A 17,977-nucleotide genomic window follows, 5' to 3' on the forward strand; every position below is an offset into this window, starting at 1 on the left:
CTGCCCAGTCCGAGGCTCCGAGCCGACTAGGAGGTTCCGCTTAATTGTGCCGGACCGAACCTGCCTTTGAGCGGCGTGGGGCCCGGATCTGGTGGGCACTGAGGGCCCAGGGCGTTGAGGAAGCCGAGGTCGCGGGACCGGCGCTTTCCTCCGTGTCCTGCCGCACCCCTGGTGCTAGCAGCGTTCTCCGGGCGGAGAAGGTGAGCGCCAAAACGTGGCCGCGTCGTTTCCCGCTGAACCTAAGAACAGAGGCCTCTTGATGGAGGCAAGAGAGCGGAGGCTTCTGGGAACTTCGTTTGCACGCCTCAAGTACAGCTGGAGGGTGTTAATAGCTACCTACGTGTATCTACTTCCCTTGTGGCTCAGCTGGTAAAGAATCCTCCTGCAATGAGGGAGACATGGGTTCGATCCCTGGGTTCGGAAGATCCCCTGGAGAAGGAAAAGGTTACCCACTCCAGTATTCTGGCCTGGAGAATCCCATGGGCTGTACAAGTCGATGGTGTCGCAAAGAGTCGGACACGACTGAGCGACTTTCACATCACGTGTATCTGCCACATGCCTTGATTCGCATTCTTGGAGTAAAGGCAGGTGGAGAAAGCTTGGAGAGGAAAGTTGCCACGAATGAATACTGGGGAGAATTAGGAAGAGCCGAAAATCGGTGAAGTAGGACAACTGAGGAGAAGGCAATGGCACCCCCCTCCAGTACTCTTGCCTGGAAAATCCCATTGATGGAGGAGGCTGGTAGGCTGCAGTCCATGGGGTCGCTAAGAGTCGGATACGACTGAGTGACTTCACTTTCACTTTTCATGCATTGGAGAAGGAAATGGCAACCCACTCCAGTGTTCTTGCCTGGAGAATCTCAGGGACTGGGGAGCCTGGTGGGCTGCCGTCCCTGGGGTCGCACAGAGTCGGACACCACTGAAGTGACTTAGCAGCAGCAGTAGCAGGACAACTGAAACAGAAAGATGTGGGACTCATTCTCTACCTACTCTCCCATGAGACAGTATCCTTAAGGTTTTTCTATTGCTTAGCTTCAGCCACATGTCGTGAGCGACACCAGACTTCTCCTTACTACAAATTGATGAATTTTCCATTTTTTGAGCTGAAAGATCAAGTTAGTTCCCATTACATCGGCACTGTTCACCTCTACTTCTCCCTCAATAAATTAATAGTAAGTTAACAGGTCAGCCACACGTGTGCAAGAAGGTTAAGCATTTCTTTGTAAAAAAATAATGTTTTCTTTTGTGTACATTAAGTATGTACACAGGGAACCAGTTTTCCCCAGTGCCAGAGCTACGGGTTCTCTTGATTCTGCTAACAGATTTTTGAGAATGTGAAATACTTTACTGTGCCAAACGCTGTTTGAGGTATTTTATAAGTCTAAATGTATTAGATACGCATAAGAACTCAAGCAAACAAGCCTCAGCTCACTACGTTGTGCTTAGCCTTAACTTTGTCACAGAGGTTCTTCCCTAATATATTTGATATCAATTCTGGTGTTGAATAGGATTGTTTGTTCTGAATGGAGGTCTCAAAAATTGCCAAGAGCAATGTGCCCAGAGTCACATTAGTTTTCATTATCAATAATACACAAAATTTGACTAATAATTTTTAAATAAGCATTGTCTTTGAATCATGGATCATTTTTCCTTTCCTGGCTGTTACATCAAAAATTTGCAGAACATTCATTCAATGAAGAATTTTGAATCTCTACCTGTATATACCAGCTTGAGTGTAAAACATTAGACTCAATTCCTGTCTTATCCCAAAGGAGCTAAGAGGTACATATAAACCCATTTAAACACATCTATAGTGTCACTTGCTTTGGAGGATGTGGATTTATTTATTCCGAAGCTTGACTGCACATTAAAATCACCTGGAAAGCTTTAACAACCACTGATACCTGTATCCTAAGCCCAGATATTCACATGTAATTGCTCTGGGGTATGATTTGGGCATCCTGCTTAAAATCTCCCTGCCTCATTCTAATGTACAACCAAGATTGAGAACTACTGATTTCTTCGTTCAGCAAAAACATTAAGGGAACCCTTCTATGTGCCATGTAAGGGAACAAGAGTGAATAAGAATGAAATTATTCCTGCTAACGTCACAGTGACCCAGTTGCCATTGGACTACCTTTTTAGTCTTTACCTCATTCTCACTCTTCTCTGATGTTTAAGATGCTCATCCCCTCCTTCCTTTGTAAAAGTTTAGCCCTCTCTTGGCTTCTGAATATCACGTTTCAGGTTTATTCCTTCCAGCTCCAAAGTTCATCTTGCTGTCTCCTTTATATTCAAATTTTTTCTCCCTTTTACTTAAATGTTGGCGCTTTTAATGATTTCTACACAATATGGTACCCATAAGTACTTTGTCCATGTTTCTAGTTTCAGCATATTACCTAGAGGTTCACTTCAGTTGCTCAGTCCAACCCTTTAAGGCCCCATGGACTGCAGCACTCCAGGCTTCCCTGTCCATCACCAACTCAAACTCATATCCATCAAGTCGGTGATACCATCCAAGCCATCTCATCCTCTGTTGTCCCCTTCTCCTGCCTTCAATCTTTCCCAGCATCAGGGTCTTTTTCAGAGTCAGTTCTTCACATCAGGTGGCCAAAGTATTGGAGTTTCAGCTTCAGCATCAGTCCTTCCAATGAATATTCAGGACTGATTTCCTTTCACATGGACTTGTTTGATCTCCTTGAAGTCCAAGAGTCTTCAACACCACAGTTCAAAAGCATTCATTCATCGGCACTCAGCTTTCTTTATACTCCAACTCACACATCCATACATGACTACTGGAAAAACCATAGCTTTGTTGGCAAAGTAATGTCTGCTTTTTAATATGCTGTCTAAGTTGGTCATATCTTTTCTTCCAAGGAGCAAGCATCTTTTTAATTGCATGGTTGCAGTCACCACCTGCAGTGATTTTGGAGCCCAAGAAAATAAAGTCTCTCACTGTTTCCATTATTTCCCCATCAATTTGCCATGAAGTGATGGGACTGGATGCTGTGATCTTCGTTTTCTGAATGTTGAGTTTTAAGCCAACTTTTTCACTCTCTTCTTTCACCTTCATCAAGAGGCTTTTTAGTTCTTCACTTTCTGCCATTAGGGTGCTGTCATCTGCATATCGAGGTTATTGATACTTCTCCTGGCAATCTTGGTTCCAGCTTGTGCTTCATCCAGCCCAGCATTTCACATGATGTATTCTGCATGTAAGTTAAATAAGCAGGGTGACAATATACAGCCTTGACGGACTCCTTTCCCAATTTGGAACCAGTCTGTTGTTCCATGTTCAGTTCCAACTTGACCTGCATACATATTCTCAGGAGGCAGGTAAGGTGGTCTGGTTTTCCCGTCTCTTAAAGAATTTTCCACAGTTTATTGTGATCCACACAGTCAAAGGCTTTGGCATAGTCAATAAAGCAGAAGTAGATGTTTTTCTGGAACTTTCTTTTTCAATGACCGAATGGATATTGACAGTTTGATCTCTGGTTTAACCTAGAGGTTAAAGACTCTCAATCTGTATCTCTAGCTTTTTCTTAAGAACCATATGTATATACCCCATATGAGGCATCACCACCTGGAAATCAGCTAAGTACCTCTTTGATGTGTCCAAGCATCGACTCATGTTTCCCTGCCAAAGCCTGTCCGTTCTTCCTTCTGGTTCTCTGTCTCATTGATTGGAATTGCCATCCACCAGGCTCTAAATCCAAAAATGTTGACATCATCCTAATATTCTCTCTCTGCACATATAACTCGTGCTGTCATCAGGTGATTTCCAACCCTTAAATGTCTTGCTAGTTTATTTTTATTTCTAAATAGCTCCTAAATGCATTCTCTTTCCTCTTTCCTCACTCCTAGACTCCCAGATCAGATACTCATTACACATGGCTTGGTCTACTACAGTGGCATCCTTACTAGTATTTTATCAACACCCCTAAACCCTCCAGTGAAATCTTTCCAAGTCAGAAATCTGATCATGCTTCATTTCCCTGCTAAATTCTTTTCAATTATAACTAGTGTACAAGGAGAGACAAACAACTTACACAAGAATACATGCCCATGGAAGTATGTCACATGCACACGTTAACATGTTGAGTGCACATGTAAAAATTACCCACAGAGCAGGAAAAGTGTCTGAGAACCAAGGCCCTAGAGTATAAATCTAAAAAGTCTTAACCTGGTGTATAAAGCCCATTAACTTGTAGGCACTCTCATATCCTGTCTAGTTACAGCTCAAGCAGTGCTAAACTATTCATTGTTCACTGAAAACATCAAGCATTTTCATGCTGCTCTGGAGTTCTTTGTACTGTTCTCTGTAACTGGACACTTCCCCAACTTCACTGACTCCTCTTGGCAGTTATTTCTACAACGCTGAAATTGTGTCTGAGTGTGTGTATTAGCCTTATTGTATAAGTTTGTTTAATACATTTTTAAAGAAACCAAAAATATTTTCATCTGTGTTCTCAGCATATAGCAGGAAATTAATCTTTATTGAATGGAAAAAAATAAGATCAACTGGGATTCCAAGAAGATTGTTGGGGTCCTCAGGATGGGGAATTAAGAATACAGGGACTATGAGCCGATGAAGATGAGCTCAAGGTTTAATTAAAGGTACCACTTAGTTGACACACCCACCTCTAAATGTTTATTGTTTAGATGATAAATGGTGATAAACTAATAAACAGTGATCAGTAAAACTAGTTTATCTTATTCCACCTGTACATTCTACCTAAGGAGATTAAATTATTAGTTTATGTTTAGGTTATATCAATACTTTCAGATTTAGCCAACCAAAAAATTTCATGGTGAGCAATTAGACTTTTCTAAAGTTGGCCAGTATTTGTTTTTAAATTACTAAGGCCAAAATTGGAATTAGTAAGCAGCCAACACTATGAAATGATAAGTACCGTACGGCAACTGTAAAACACTTAGAAATTACCTAATTTAATCACTTGTCCCTCTGGGTATAATAGTGATTTACTATGCAGCTATGTGATTACAACTGAGATTTTCATGAAACAATGTTCACAAAACATTTAAATGTTTAAAAATATAATTAAAAGTTTGTTTGCCTTCTGATTCAAATAAAAAGAATGGAATTTGAGAATAAGAATAAACATTAAACGTACCAGTATGTCTTTTAAAATACTCGGTACTTAAGCTGTTCTGTTACTACCATTTAACTTTTCTGGATAAAAAAGGGTATTTCAAAGTGCCAGACATACTTAGTACTATATATGAATTAATTCAATCAAATTTCTTGGTTAAATCAATGCCAAACGAAGTAAAATGGAAAAACTAACATGGAAAATAATAACATGTATTCTAGGAAAACATCTTTTAGTTTTCTACATCCTGAGCACTTATTAATTTGAGCAGAAACTGTTACTATAGTCAATTAAGTATAAAATTCAAAACTGTTAGTTTTTGACTTGAACAAGCATAATTTATATAAAATATAAACGTTATAATTTCACAGTGTGCTAAAAGCTATCCATGACGTATAAATAAAGTCAGAATTCTGTAGTATCCTATTCAATACTGTGAAAAGAAACTAAGATTCCTAAGCCTACAAAACCTAATGAAAAATTCATGTTCCTGGCAATTGAAATTGTAAGAATGATGGGATTCAAGTGAAAGTGCTTCCTCCATGCAAACTAATTGTCTTTTTCAGATTTGAAATAAATCTGTATTCATGAAGAGTGACTACATACAAACTACAACATGTCAAGAAAGAAGAAAAGATCCAATAGAAATGTTTCATTCTGGGCAGCTGGTAAAAATCTGTGCCCCAATGGTGCGATATTCAAAGTAAGTGTTGTTAAATGGTTAATGAGCCTAGGTGTGATTTCCTTTTTATGCTCTGACTTTTTATTTTATTTTTTTATTTTTTTTTAATTTTATTTTATTTTTAAACTTTACAATATTGTATTAAGACCACCCCGCCACATGGATCTTCAAATGCCTAGCTTTGGGACTAGGATACAGGCTTGAGTCCTGATGCTATTACCTGCCTGGCATATGTATGATCTAAGTGGTCACAGTATTTGTCTTTTTAAGACTGGCTTATTTCACTGAGCATAATATCTCAAGGTTCACCCATGTGTTTCTTCCTTTTTAAGAATGAATAATATTCCATTGTGTGTATATATTACATTTTATTTATCCATTCATTCATTCAGCCCAGCTTGAGTTGCTTCCATCTTTTGACTCTTGGGAATAATAAATATCTTTTTGAGACCTTGCTTTTTGTTCTTTGGGGTATTTGCCCAGAAGTGGAATTGCTAGATTATGTGGCAATTCTGTTTTTAATTTTGGGGGAATTGCCCTGCTGTTTACTATAGTAGCTACACCGTTTCAGTGCACGAGAGTTTCAGTTTCTCAGCATTCTCCTCAACACTTACTGTTTTGGGAGGTTGTTGTTATTGTTTTAATAGTCATCCTAATGAATGTGAATTATCTCGTTGTGGTTTTTATTTGTGTTTTTCTAGTGATGTTAAACATCTTTTCCTGTGCTCATTGGCCATTTGGGTATCTTCTTGGGAGAAATCTCTTCAAACCCTTTGCCCATTTTTTAATCAAGATTGTTTGGTTTTTTGTTGTCCCAGTTTTGATTGCTCTTGAGTTTTAAGAGCTCTTTATATTTTATAGACAGATCTTTTGTCCGACAGGTGGCTTAAATATGTGTTCTCCTGGCATGTAGCTTGTCTTTTCATTTTCTTACCATGTCTTTTGCAGAGCAAAAGTTTTTACTTACTGATGAAGTCCATCTTATCAATATTTCCTTTTGCAGATTGTACTTTTGTTTTCAAGTATAAGAAATCTTTATGTAGCTCTAGATATTAAAGATTGTGTCCTACTTTTTTTCTTAAAGTCTTCTAGTTTACGTTTTACATTTAAGTTCATAATTCCTCATTTCTATGGAAGTGTGAGACATAGGCTCAGTTTGGTTGGTTTATTGTTTTTGCTGACAGTTGTCTGTTCCAGCAGCATTTGTTGAAAAGGCTGTCTTTCCATTATTGAATTACTTTTGCATCTTTATCAAAACTCAGCTGAGCATGTTTATATGGTTCTTTTTCTGCAGTCTCTGGTCTGCTGATCTATGTGTCCCTCTACCAGTACCACACAGTCTTGATTACTGTCAGTTCAGTTCAGTTCAGTCCAGTCGCTCAGTCGTGTCCATCTCTTTGCGACCCCATGAACCACAGCACGCCAGGCCTCCCTGTCCATCACCAACTCCTGGAGTCCACCCAAAGCCGTGTGCGTTGTGTCGGTGATGCCATCCAACCATCTCATCCTCTGTGGTTCCCTTCTCCTCCTGCCCTCAATCTTTCCCAGCATCAGGGTCTTTTCAAATGAGTCGGCTCTTCACATCAGGTGGCCAAAGTATTGGAATTTCAGCTTCAACATCAGTCCTTCCAGTGAATACCCAGGACTGATCTCCTTTAGGATGGACTGATTGGATCTCCTTGCAGTCCAAGGGACTCTCAAGAGTCTTCTCCAACACCACAGTTCAAAAGCATCAATTCTTTGGTGCTCAGCTTTCTTTATAGTCCAATTCTTACATCCATACATGACTACTGGAAAAACCATAGCCTTGACTAGATGGACCTTTGTTGGCAAAGTAATGTCTCTGCTTTTGAATATGCTGTGTAGGTTGATCATAACTTTCCTTCCAAGGAGTAAGCATCTTTTAATTTCATGGCTGCAGTCACCATCTGCAGTGATTTTAGAGCCCAGAAAAATAAAGTCAGCCACTGTTTCCCCATCTATTTTCCATGAAGTGATGGGACGGGATGCCATGATCTTAGTTTTCTGAATGCTGAGCTTTAAGCCAACTTTTTCACTCTCTTCTTTCACTTTCATCAAGAGGCTCTTTAGTTCCTCTTCACTTTCTGCCATAAGGGTGGTGTCATCTGCGTATCTGAGGTTATTGATATTTCTCCTGGCAATCTTGATTCCAGCTTGTGCTTCCTCCAGCCCAGCGTTTCTCATGATGTACTCTGCATAGAAGTTAAATAAGCAATATACAGCCTTGACGTACTCCTTTTCCTATTTGGAACCAGTCTGTTGTTCCTTGTCCAGTTCTAACGGTTGCTTCCTGACCTGCATATAGGTTTCTCAAGAGGCAGGTCAGGTGGTCTGATATTCCCATCTCTTTCAGAATTTTCCACAGTTTATTGTAATAAATCTTGAAATTAAGTAATCTGATAAATCCCACTTTTCTTTTTCAAAATTGTTTTAGCTGTTTAGTGCCTTTCCAAATGAATTTTAAGATGATCTTTTCTCTACCTACAAAAAAAATCTTAGTGGAATTTTCATAAGAATTGTATTAAATATGCATATCAATTTGGGGAGAATTGAACTCCTTGTGTTGAGTCTCCTTATGAACACAGTATCTCTCCATTTATTTAGATCTTCTTTGATTTCCTTCATTAGTGTTAAGTGTTATACAGTTTTCAGCATACAAATTCTGTCCATATTTTGTAAGGCTTACATTCAGTTATTATACTTTTAATTTTGGTGTTCATGTGTCCATTGCTGGTATATAGAAGTAAAATTTCTTTTTGTGTTTTATTCTTACATTCTGTGAATTTGCTGTGTTTACTTATTGCTTCTAGGAGGTTCCTCATATAAATTCCTTAGGATTATCTAAGTAGACAGTTATGTCACTTGCAAATAGTGATAGTTTTACTTCTTCCTTTCTATCTGATGCCTTTTATTTCACTTTCATGCCTCATTGCACTGCCTAAAGTTCCAACACTGTGCTGAATAAGAATGATGAGAGCAGACATCTTTCCCTTGTTCTTGATCTGGCGGGGAAGTATTCTTTCACCTTTAAGTATAATATGAAGTATAGAATTTTTTGTGGATGTTCCTCATAGGGTTGAGAAAGTTCCCTCTATTCCTGTTTTTCTGGGAGGTTTTAGTTTTTAATCTGAATGTTGTTTTGTCAAGTGCTTTTTCTGCATCAGTTGATACAGTCATGTGATTTTTTTTTTCTCTAGCCTGTTAATATGGTGGATTACAGTGCTTGATTCTGAATATTGAAACTTGTGCTCTAACTAGCTTTTTCTGATACCACCACAGCAGGGGAAGGATGGGAAAGCACCACCTCATTACTCTCAGGTAGAGATAGAAGTCTAGGTTTTCCACTTGGTCTCCTTTGACACCCCAGGGGCATAAGGCTCCTCATTACCGTTGAGCAGGGCTAAGAGTTCCAGCTCCCCATGCAGGGGGTGGCCTGGTAACTGCTGAGCAATGACGAAAGGCCTGGCTCTTCACTAGGCATTCTCTGACACTGTTCCTGGGGTGAGGGAGAAGGGTGTCTTGCTGCTGCACTGTTGGTGTGGAATTCCAGGCTCCCCACTTGGTCTCCACTGGTAGCCTCCTTGTTTCTGGCCAGCAAGGATTAAAGTCCCAGTTTCCTACCTGGCATTCTCTAACACCACCGTGGAGGGGTGTTAGAGAACATTGTGACAGCTTTGGAAGGCTAGAAGTCGAGGCTCCCCACTCGAGCTTTGCTTGTGGAGGTGCAGGCCACAAATTTTTCTCTGGTGTTGGGCTAGAGTAAAATCATCATTATTTAAAAGCTTGCTAGGCTGCCCCCTTCTTGGTCCTTGGGGTAAAATTAGCAGGCTTTTGCTGGGGCTGTTTTTGTCTGCATCCATTGCTGCTTCCAGGTTGCCAGCTTCTTCAGTTTCAAACCTAGGATATTTGAGGGAAAAACAAAACTCGGATAACTCACCATTGTCATTCCTTAGGTCCTGCTCAAGGTCACTAGCCTGTCTGCTCTCTTCTCTCCCCCTTTCAGAGTTTGCTTATGTTTGTTTTGTATATAATATCCAGAGTTTTTAGTTACACTAAGCAAGAGGAATAGGAAGAGTACATCTACTGCATCTTTCTGTAGCAGAACTTTAATAAATATTTAATGAATAACTAAACTCTGAAGAATGTAGGATTATCATGCTTTCTGATTGCCTAATTAAAGTTTTATATGCTCACAGGTTGTCTTTCAGAACACTAGTCAGAAAATACGATTGTGATCTGTGCTATACACCAATGATAGTTGCTGCTGATTTTGTCAGATCTGCAAAAGCCAGAGACAGTGAATTTACCACAAATCAAGGTACGTGAAAGCCAGAGTTTGCTGTCTTTGTAAAACTTAAAAAACAAAACAACAACAAAAAAAACTCAACACTCTTGTCTAATCAGACAACAGAATTCAGAGAGCTTACTTTAAGATCTTTCGGTTTTCTATAAATGTTTAATAAGTTTTTTACAATGTGTTTTTCCTCAGTGCCTTGTAAACTATGAATAATTTATCAAAGTGTAAGTCAGCCTCCATTCAGGGCCCCATTCTCTCACCTGGCAGATTCCTATCTCACTGCCGCCAGCCTTATCCCATCCCAAACTGTCCTGCAGACAGCTCCAAGTGAGCTCTCTAGAACTTAAATTTGATCACTTCTTTTCCCTAACTCAAAATCTTCCTTAGACCTCTCATCACCTAAAGCAGTGGTTCTCAAAGTGATTTCCCAGACCACTTAGCATCAGCATTATCTGAAAACTCATTAGAAATGGAAATTCTAGAGTCCACTCCAAGCCTGCTTAATCAGAATCTCTGGGTATGTCACAAGCAATCTGTGTTTTTAAAAGCTCTTCAGGTGCTTCTGAGCTTGCTAAAGATTGAGAGCCACTGACCTAAAGAGGAAAACTCCAGCATGTGTAGATAATATAAAGTTCTTCATGATCTAGAACACTGAACACATGTTCTGCAGCTTTATCTTCCATCAGTTTTTCTCCATGGCCCACCGACTTTATTCTTCAAAATACTAAGTTATTTTAAGTCCCTGCACATGCCCTAATCTCTCACACTGCTCCACCTAGAGTATCCTTCTTAGTCAGGCCTGTCCCCTTATCCCTGTCTCTTTGGGAAAGGACACTTCATACTTCTTAATGCTCTAAAGTTGTGACCAAGGAACTCTCCTAATCACACTCCATTCATGTCCGTTGCCTAAGCACAGACTTTTTGTTGTACTTAATCATACTGTACTGTGATTTCCTCCTTACGTGTCTGTCTCTCCCACTAGACTATGGGCTTCTTGAAGGTTGGAATTTTTTTCTTGTGGATTTGTATCCTCAGCTTCTAGCCCAGCACTGAAAATATATTTGACAAATAAATGATTGTTAAATTGAAATTTTATAACTCTCGCGTTACGAAGCAGAAAGAATCCTACCTATATCCTCAGGAAAAAGCTTATTCTCCTATCCTCTGATAATCCTGTAAATCAGTAGATTTTCATAGAAATTCTGAGTCAGTGGAACTAGAGCCATAACAACAAATCTGCATTTTGGTAAATACCCAGTAAATCTCATACAGGTAATCTTAAAAAAAAAAAAAAAAACCTTTAGAAACGTCAAAATACATCTATTCAAAATCTGTAACATCCAAAGATGAGGAAAATGTGTCCTTTAAAACCTAGGAAAGCTCTGATACATTTGGCTATATTAAAATGTAGACTGTTATATATAAGAAAAGGGCACAGATAATACTCAAAGACAAACTAAAAACTGGAGAAAATAGAATATTTTGATGTTTATGATAGATAGCAGAGCTAATTGTTTTATTTTTAAATTTAAATAATAAAAAGGGAGCAACCAAAAGAAAAATTGCACATAGAGAACTCTGCAAAAAGTATGGAGAGACAGGCTATAAATAAAAAATATGTTGTTACATGTACAGTGTAGGATAAGTTGTAAGGAAACCAGAACTGTCATCCATATTGGTGTATATGTGTATCGGTAAACTCTTCTAAGAAAATTTTATAGTATCTTTCAAAATGTTAATACCTGCCCAGCAGTTATACTCCTAGGAATTTACTTCATGAATATACTCACAAAAATATGTATGTAAGAGTATCTTCATCGCAACATTGTTTGCAAGAGTCTCAAATAAAAAACAGTCTGTAGTTCACCATCATAGTGGAATATGCACTAAAAACAGGAAAACAGGTCTGCATATAGATCTCAGGTACATCAGGGGAAAACACCATAGGGATAGCAATGTATTTAGAATGTTCACATTTGCTTAAATTTTACAGGTCTTCGTAATGTTTTAGAATGCAGTATAATCTCACCTTTAGGAAAGGAGTCTGTTTGGCAAAAGTGTTATACTTCTTATTTTATCAAATTTTGTACTGTTTGAATTTGTACCAAGTCTAAATTGCATGTAATAATTTAAAATATTTTAAGTTATTTTAATGCTATATTGTTTGAACACATGCTTCTTAGTCTAAAAATAGAATTTTATCCTGTACAAACATTAAAATTTGTTTTCTCATGTGTGTGTGTGTTTCTGTGAATTTTAATGTTGAGCTATTCATTTTATCAGGTGATTGCCCATTGATTGTTCAGTTTGCTGCTAATGATGCAAGACTTTTATCTGATGCTGCTCGTATAGTCTGTCCTTATGCGAATGGAATAGACATTAACTGTGGTTGCCCTCAGAGGTAAAGCTCAAAGAAGTTGGAAGAATTTTCAAAAGATTAGGAAAAACTAGTGAACATGGTTAACTATCATTCTGGTATTCCAAAAACTGAAAAGTAAGGAAGATAGACATAAAGAACTTGGGCTCTAAGAAGCAAGAAAAACTAAGGAAATATTATTTAGAAACACACATGCAAAGATATTTTCTGACAGCTGCAACAGTGTATAGACCCTTGACAAGTTTTTGTCTCACCTCACCACTAGAATTTTTTTATGTGTGGATCTGCCTTGAACCTCATCCATAAGTAGTTATGTGAGACTCTGATGTTTATAACAACCCCTAAAATGTATTTTTACTGCTACTTGCTCCAAGCATTGTGATTCTATGATACGTGATTCTATGATTCAGTTATAAGAATACCTTCTTAAAATTACCTTTTCTTCTTATACTACAGTTACTTGGTTGAGTCTGAGTAACTGAGTGTTGATAGAATGTGCTTAATTTGATGATAATATCCTTACCTCTTGGCACAATACTAGATTATCTGTCAATAATTCAAAATATGTTCAAAGAATGAAGTCAAGGTTTTACATATAGCATAATCCAAATCAGATTAGACATGTTTGTATACTCATTAGTAGAGTTCAGTAAGCTGTTTAGTGGGTGTTGGAATGCTGTAAGCCAAAAATATCTACTCTTAAGATTAATAAAACTTCTTGTTATGTATAATAAACATCACATTTGGAGTTGAAAAAATCTGAAGTAATTACAATTAATTACAAATACTTAAATCTGTTTTGGTTGAATGAACTTTAATTTTTTCACTTGCCAGTGAAAACCATTTCCCCTAAATACTTCTTGATCTGGGAACATATTTTCCTAATCTTGATACACTTAGAAATGTTGGATCTATGAATTTTAAAAATTATGGTTCCATTCCAGATTGCTAGGTAGAGAAATAGATAAATGCACTTACTGTGCTTTTAGAATTGCATCTTCTCTTCCAGTTGTTTACCATTTATTTGTTGTTATGTTTACTTTATGAAGGTGGGCACTGGCAGAAGGTTATGGAGCTTGCTTAATAAACAAGCCAGAGCTTGTTCGAGACATGGTGAAACAAGTAAGAAATCAAGTGGAAAACCCCAGATTTTCAGTATCTATTAAAATAAGGTAAAGGTAATATTTTAATCTCTTGGTACGATAGTCCATCCATTACTCAGGAAATAAAAGAATATTCCTTTTGTCTGGAAATGTGGAGATGTCTCCTTTTCGTATGCAGGCATCTGTGTGCGTGCTTAGTTGCTTCAGTCATGTATGACTCTTTGTGACTTCATGGACTGTAGCCCACCAGTCTCCTCCTCCATGGGATTCTCCAGGCAAGAATACTGAAGTGGGTTCCCATGCCCTCCTTCAGGGGATCTTCCCGACTCAGTGATCGAACCTCTGTCTCCTATGTCTCCTGCATTGCCAGGTGGATTCTTTAGCCATTGAGCCACCTGGGAAGCCCCACATAGGCATCTAGAATATGAAAATGTTGAAACAAAGATGCTTAGTGAATTAACAGATACCATAATTTTTATTTATAATTCAAAACAATTTCTTCATATTTAACAAAAATTAAAATGTCCCTTTATTATTAAAAAACTCACTCCCAAAAAAAAAACAACTCTTTCCACGTACTATTGAAATAACTAACGCTAAGAAACATTTCTGATACCAAGAGTGGAAAATAGGAATAATATTTGCACTAAAATTTCACATCAAAAATGAAAAATAGTTTTTTGGTGACAGGTTAAAAACATATTTTGATAAATTCTCCCACTTGTGGATTGGAGCATGCACAGCAAATATTACAATAGCAACTTTCAATGCATCTGTGATAGTACTCTGATGAATCTTGCAGTTATCAAAGCCAAAAAAGAGCCACACTAGGTAACAATTCTTTGTCATCCTGTTATTGCCAATAGTGAAATAGCTAAATTCAAGATCTTGAATGGGATCTGATACCTGAACAAAACTTTAATTGTGGTATGTGGTGATAATATGAACAGCATAGCTAAACTAAATAATGTAGTAGATGAAATAATGTTCTGTTTATTGATATCATTAAGATGTGTGTGCTGTAAAAAGATAGATATGATTTTGAAATTATAGGATCCATGATGACCTTACAAGAACTGTAGATCTCTGTCGAAAGGCTGAAGCAACAGGAGTTTCCTGGATTACAGTCCATGGAAGAACTGTTGAGGAAAGACATCAGCCAGTTCACTATGAGGCCATTAAAATAATTAAGGAAAGTATGTCTATACCTATAGTTGCTAACGGAGACATCAGAAGCTTAAAAGAAGCAGAAAATGTGTGGCATACTACTGGGACAGATGGTAAGAAATAAGTCCTTTGACTTTTTTGTTTTTTAATTAGAAAAATTTTTAAATGGGGGTGGGAGAGTAATGTTAATGTGGTTTTCATTATTTTTCTTTCAAATGGAGCCTATTTTCCTGTTGTACCAATTTAAGCTAAGCAGTTTACTAAAATGTTAATCCTTTGACTTAGGAACAACAGATTATTTTAATTGGAGTGAATTAGTTCAGTTACTTCTCTGCCACCATCTCATCCACTGAGTGACCAGTAGAGCCTACAGAATAGAAATGAGAATTTGTGAATGGAAGAGTGGCTATAGGAGCCAAAGAAACCCCAGACTGCTATGCAGTTTCATTATCCGCCTCAACTTTGGCATATCAAGCCCTGTGATACCTATTGCTAGATGAGAGAATGCAAATAAACTTAACTTCAAGCAAATCCAATTTATAACAATCCAGGTTTACCCTTAAAAAAAAACCCCAAACTAATTTTTAATGTTGAAGTATTTAAAACGTTAAAAAAGAAAGTCTTAAAAGTTGCATTTACACTTCATTGGTTTATAAAAAGTATAAAAATGAATTGTTTAATAAGAATGAAACTAAGGGCATTGTAAAATCTTGTAATAAATTATTTTTTAATATTTTCAGTTTGTTTCATTGAGTTTGACCCCATAACCATGAGTTCTTAATGTGTGGACAAATGAAATATGCTTTAATTTGTAGGTGTGATGGTTGCAAGAGGACTCTTAGCAAACCCGGCCATGTTTGCTGGATATGAGGAAACCCCACTGAAATGCATCTGGGACTGGGTTGACATTGCTCTTGAACTTGGAACTCCCTATATGTGTTTCCATCAACATTTAATGTATATGATGGAAAAGATAACTTCAAGGCAGGAAAAAAGAATATTTAATGCTTTGTCAAGCACATCAGCAGTCTTAGATTATCTTACAGACCATTATGGGATTGACCGGACTTGAATTATTTTCTTTCTTCAGTGAAACCATGGAAGGTCACATCTTGGTTTTTACTTTGAATCAGTGACTCTAAAACATTAGTGTAAAAACAATGCCCTGACAGAATTTTTAAAAATCACTCCTGGACCACATCCTCAGAGATTCTGGTTCAGTAGATCTCTAGGATAGACCCAAATTTTAATTTTAAAAAAGATCCTAGGTGTTTCAAACATTGACAGACCTTGCTCTGAATCCTATTATGAATTAAAATGTGAGAATTTTTTTCCTAAAGAAATCACGTTTTTAACATTTTTAAATAAATAAAACTTTTATTTTAATACTAAAAATATGGCTCATATGGTATCCGTTAGTTAACATGAAGTGTTTTAAATGAAAATCAGTGCAGAAAAGTAAGACAGCAAATGCCAACATCTATATGAAATGAAAAGGAAAAAAATTCTGTATAGAATTGCTTTCAGGGCTTAAATTCAAAGTTTAGGTTGGAAAATTAAACTGCTACTTCCTAATTCATGAATTATATACCTTAAGGTATTTGTTTTAAATTGTATGTAACAAATTAATTAGATGTGATGTGTTCTGTAGTTTAAAACTAAGGGAGACTTCCCTGATCCAGTAGTTAATACCTCCTTCCAGTGCATGGAGGTGCAGGTTCAATTCCTGGTTGGGAGCCAAGATCTCAACCTTTAATGCCTCGCAGCCATTAAAACTCCAAATGATCTACATCAAAAATAAAAAACCTTTATTAAAAAAAGCTAAGATTCTGTGAAATTCTTTAAATGACATTATATTTGTTACATCTCAAGGCTTCTAAATTCTTAGAAGATTGAGAGCTTGGTAAATACCAGTTCAGTTCAGTTGCTCAGTCGGGTTTGACTCTTTGCTACCCATGGACTTCAGCACGCCAGGCTTCCCTGTCTATCACCAACTCCCAAAGCCTACTCAAACTCATGACCATCACGTCAGTGATGCCATCCAACCATCTCATCCTCTGCCGTCCCCTTCTGTCGCCTTCAATCTTTCCCAGCATCAGGGTCTTTTCCAATGAGTCAGTTCTTCACATCAGGTAGCAAAATATTGGAGTTTCAGCTTCAGCATCAGTCCTGTATATAAATGATACTATTAATTTCTATCTCCTACATCTTAAATATTAAAATTTGGTCAATAGTCTTGAGATAATTACACAGTTGGCCCTTGGTGCTAAAATGTTTTATATATGGGACTTGAGCATCCACAAATTTTGGTACCTGAAAGAGTCCTAGAACCAATGCCCCACAGATACCAAAAGACAACTATGTACTTGAAATATTATTTCCTGGAGAAGAGTAACTAGGTTTTATTTAAAAACCTAATTTTCATAACATTTTTAGTAATGTTATTTTTATGCCTCCCAGCAGTTGAGGGTAATTTTAACTTTAGAGTTCCATGGCTTAGGGAATACCCTAGCAGTACAGTGGTTAGTTTTCCCGGCTTTCACCATCAGGTGTGCTGGTTCAGTCTCCTGGTCAGGGAACTAAGATTGTCACAAGCTGAGTGGCATGGCACAGCCAAAAAATTGAAAAATTTTTTTAAAGTTCCATTGTTTGGAGATACTGCTAGTGGAATTTTGTTGGCAGTGAAGGTGCCACTGCAAGAATTACCTCGATTTGTTAAAAACAGTTCTATAATTAAGATAGTGGTCTATATGACCAACATAAAAACTTATAAGCAGTTATCTAGAACTGGTTGATTAACGAATTTGGGAATATGAGATAAGTCAATTTTAACATACACCCTGCTGTAATATTTTTTAAGGTACACTCTGTGCTTTCATTTTTCAGTTAATGGATTTTTAAAGATAACTGCTTTTCATTAAATATGAGTACCATATTAGCACACAGGGAGTTATAGTCAAAACGTAGTCATTTTTAAATTTGTTAATTAACTCTGAGGTGAATTACCTGTGTTGTGAGGACAATGGCATAATTAGAGTAAGGTGCACAGCGTTTCCAAGGAGCCAGTGTAAAGGGCAAGGAGTTCTAAACGCGCTTAATTTTTTTTTTTCTAAGTCCCTTATGGTTAACCTATGTTGTCTATATTTGTGACAAAGAGAAAACACTGACTCAAATGAGTTTTTATATTCAATAACTACCTCTGATTTTTACCATTTATTTA

At 37.4% G+C, this 17,977-nt stretch overlaps 1 protein-coding gene across 6 annotated transcripts; it reads left to right on the top strand.

Annotated features, from left to right (window-relative positions):
• Positions 1-16,577, top strand: DUS4L (dihydrouridine synthase 4 like). 6 transcript variants are annotated; one of them, XM_010804199.3, is made up of 8 exons: positions 1-1,171; positions 4,470-4,613; positions 5,677-5,813; positions 10,010-10,131; positions 12,394-12,511; positions 13,537-13,659; positions 14,644-14,870; positions 15,573-16,577. In XM_010804199.3, the coding sequence occupies exons 3-8, from the start codon at positions 5,698-5,700 to the stop codon at positions 15,827-15,829; spliced, it is 963 nt and encodes a 320-aa protein (XP_010802501.1). In that variant the 5' UTR covers positions 1-1,171; positions 4,470-4,613; positions 5,677-5,697; the 3' UTR covers positions 15,830-16,577.
• The last annotated feature ends 1,400 nt before the right edge of the window (positions 16,578-17,977 follow it).

This window comes from Bos taurus, chromosome 4 (genome assembly GCF_002263795.3).
Source record: "Bos taurus isolate L1 Dominette 01449 registration number 42190680 breed Hereford chromosome 4, ARS-UCD2.0, whole genome shotgun sequence".
In the NCBI taxonomy this organism is placed as follows: domain Eukaryota; kingdom Metazoa; phylum Chordata; class Mammalia; order Artiodactyla; family Bovidae; genus Bos; species Bos taurus.

Bases quoted from the DNA above. Each gene is read 5' to 3' on its own strand.
- DUS4L (XM_010804199.3), top strand. From the start codon at position 5,698: ATGAAGAGTGACTACATACAAACTACAACATGTCAAGAAAGAAGAAAA. The intron at 12,512-13,536 runs GTAAAGCTCAAA...TACTTTATGAAG, and splicing joins AACTGTGGTTGCCCTCAGAG to GTGGGCACTGGCAGAAGGTT. The intron at 13,660-14,643 runs GTAAAGGTAATA...TTGAAATTATAG, and splicing joins TCAGTATCTATTAAAATAAG to GATCCATGATGACCTTACAA.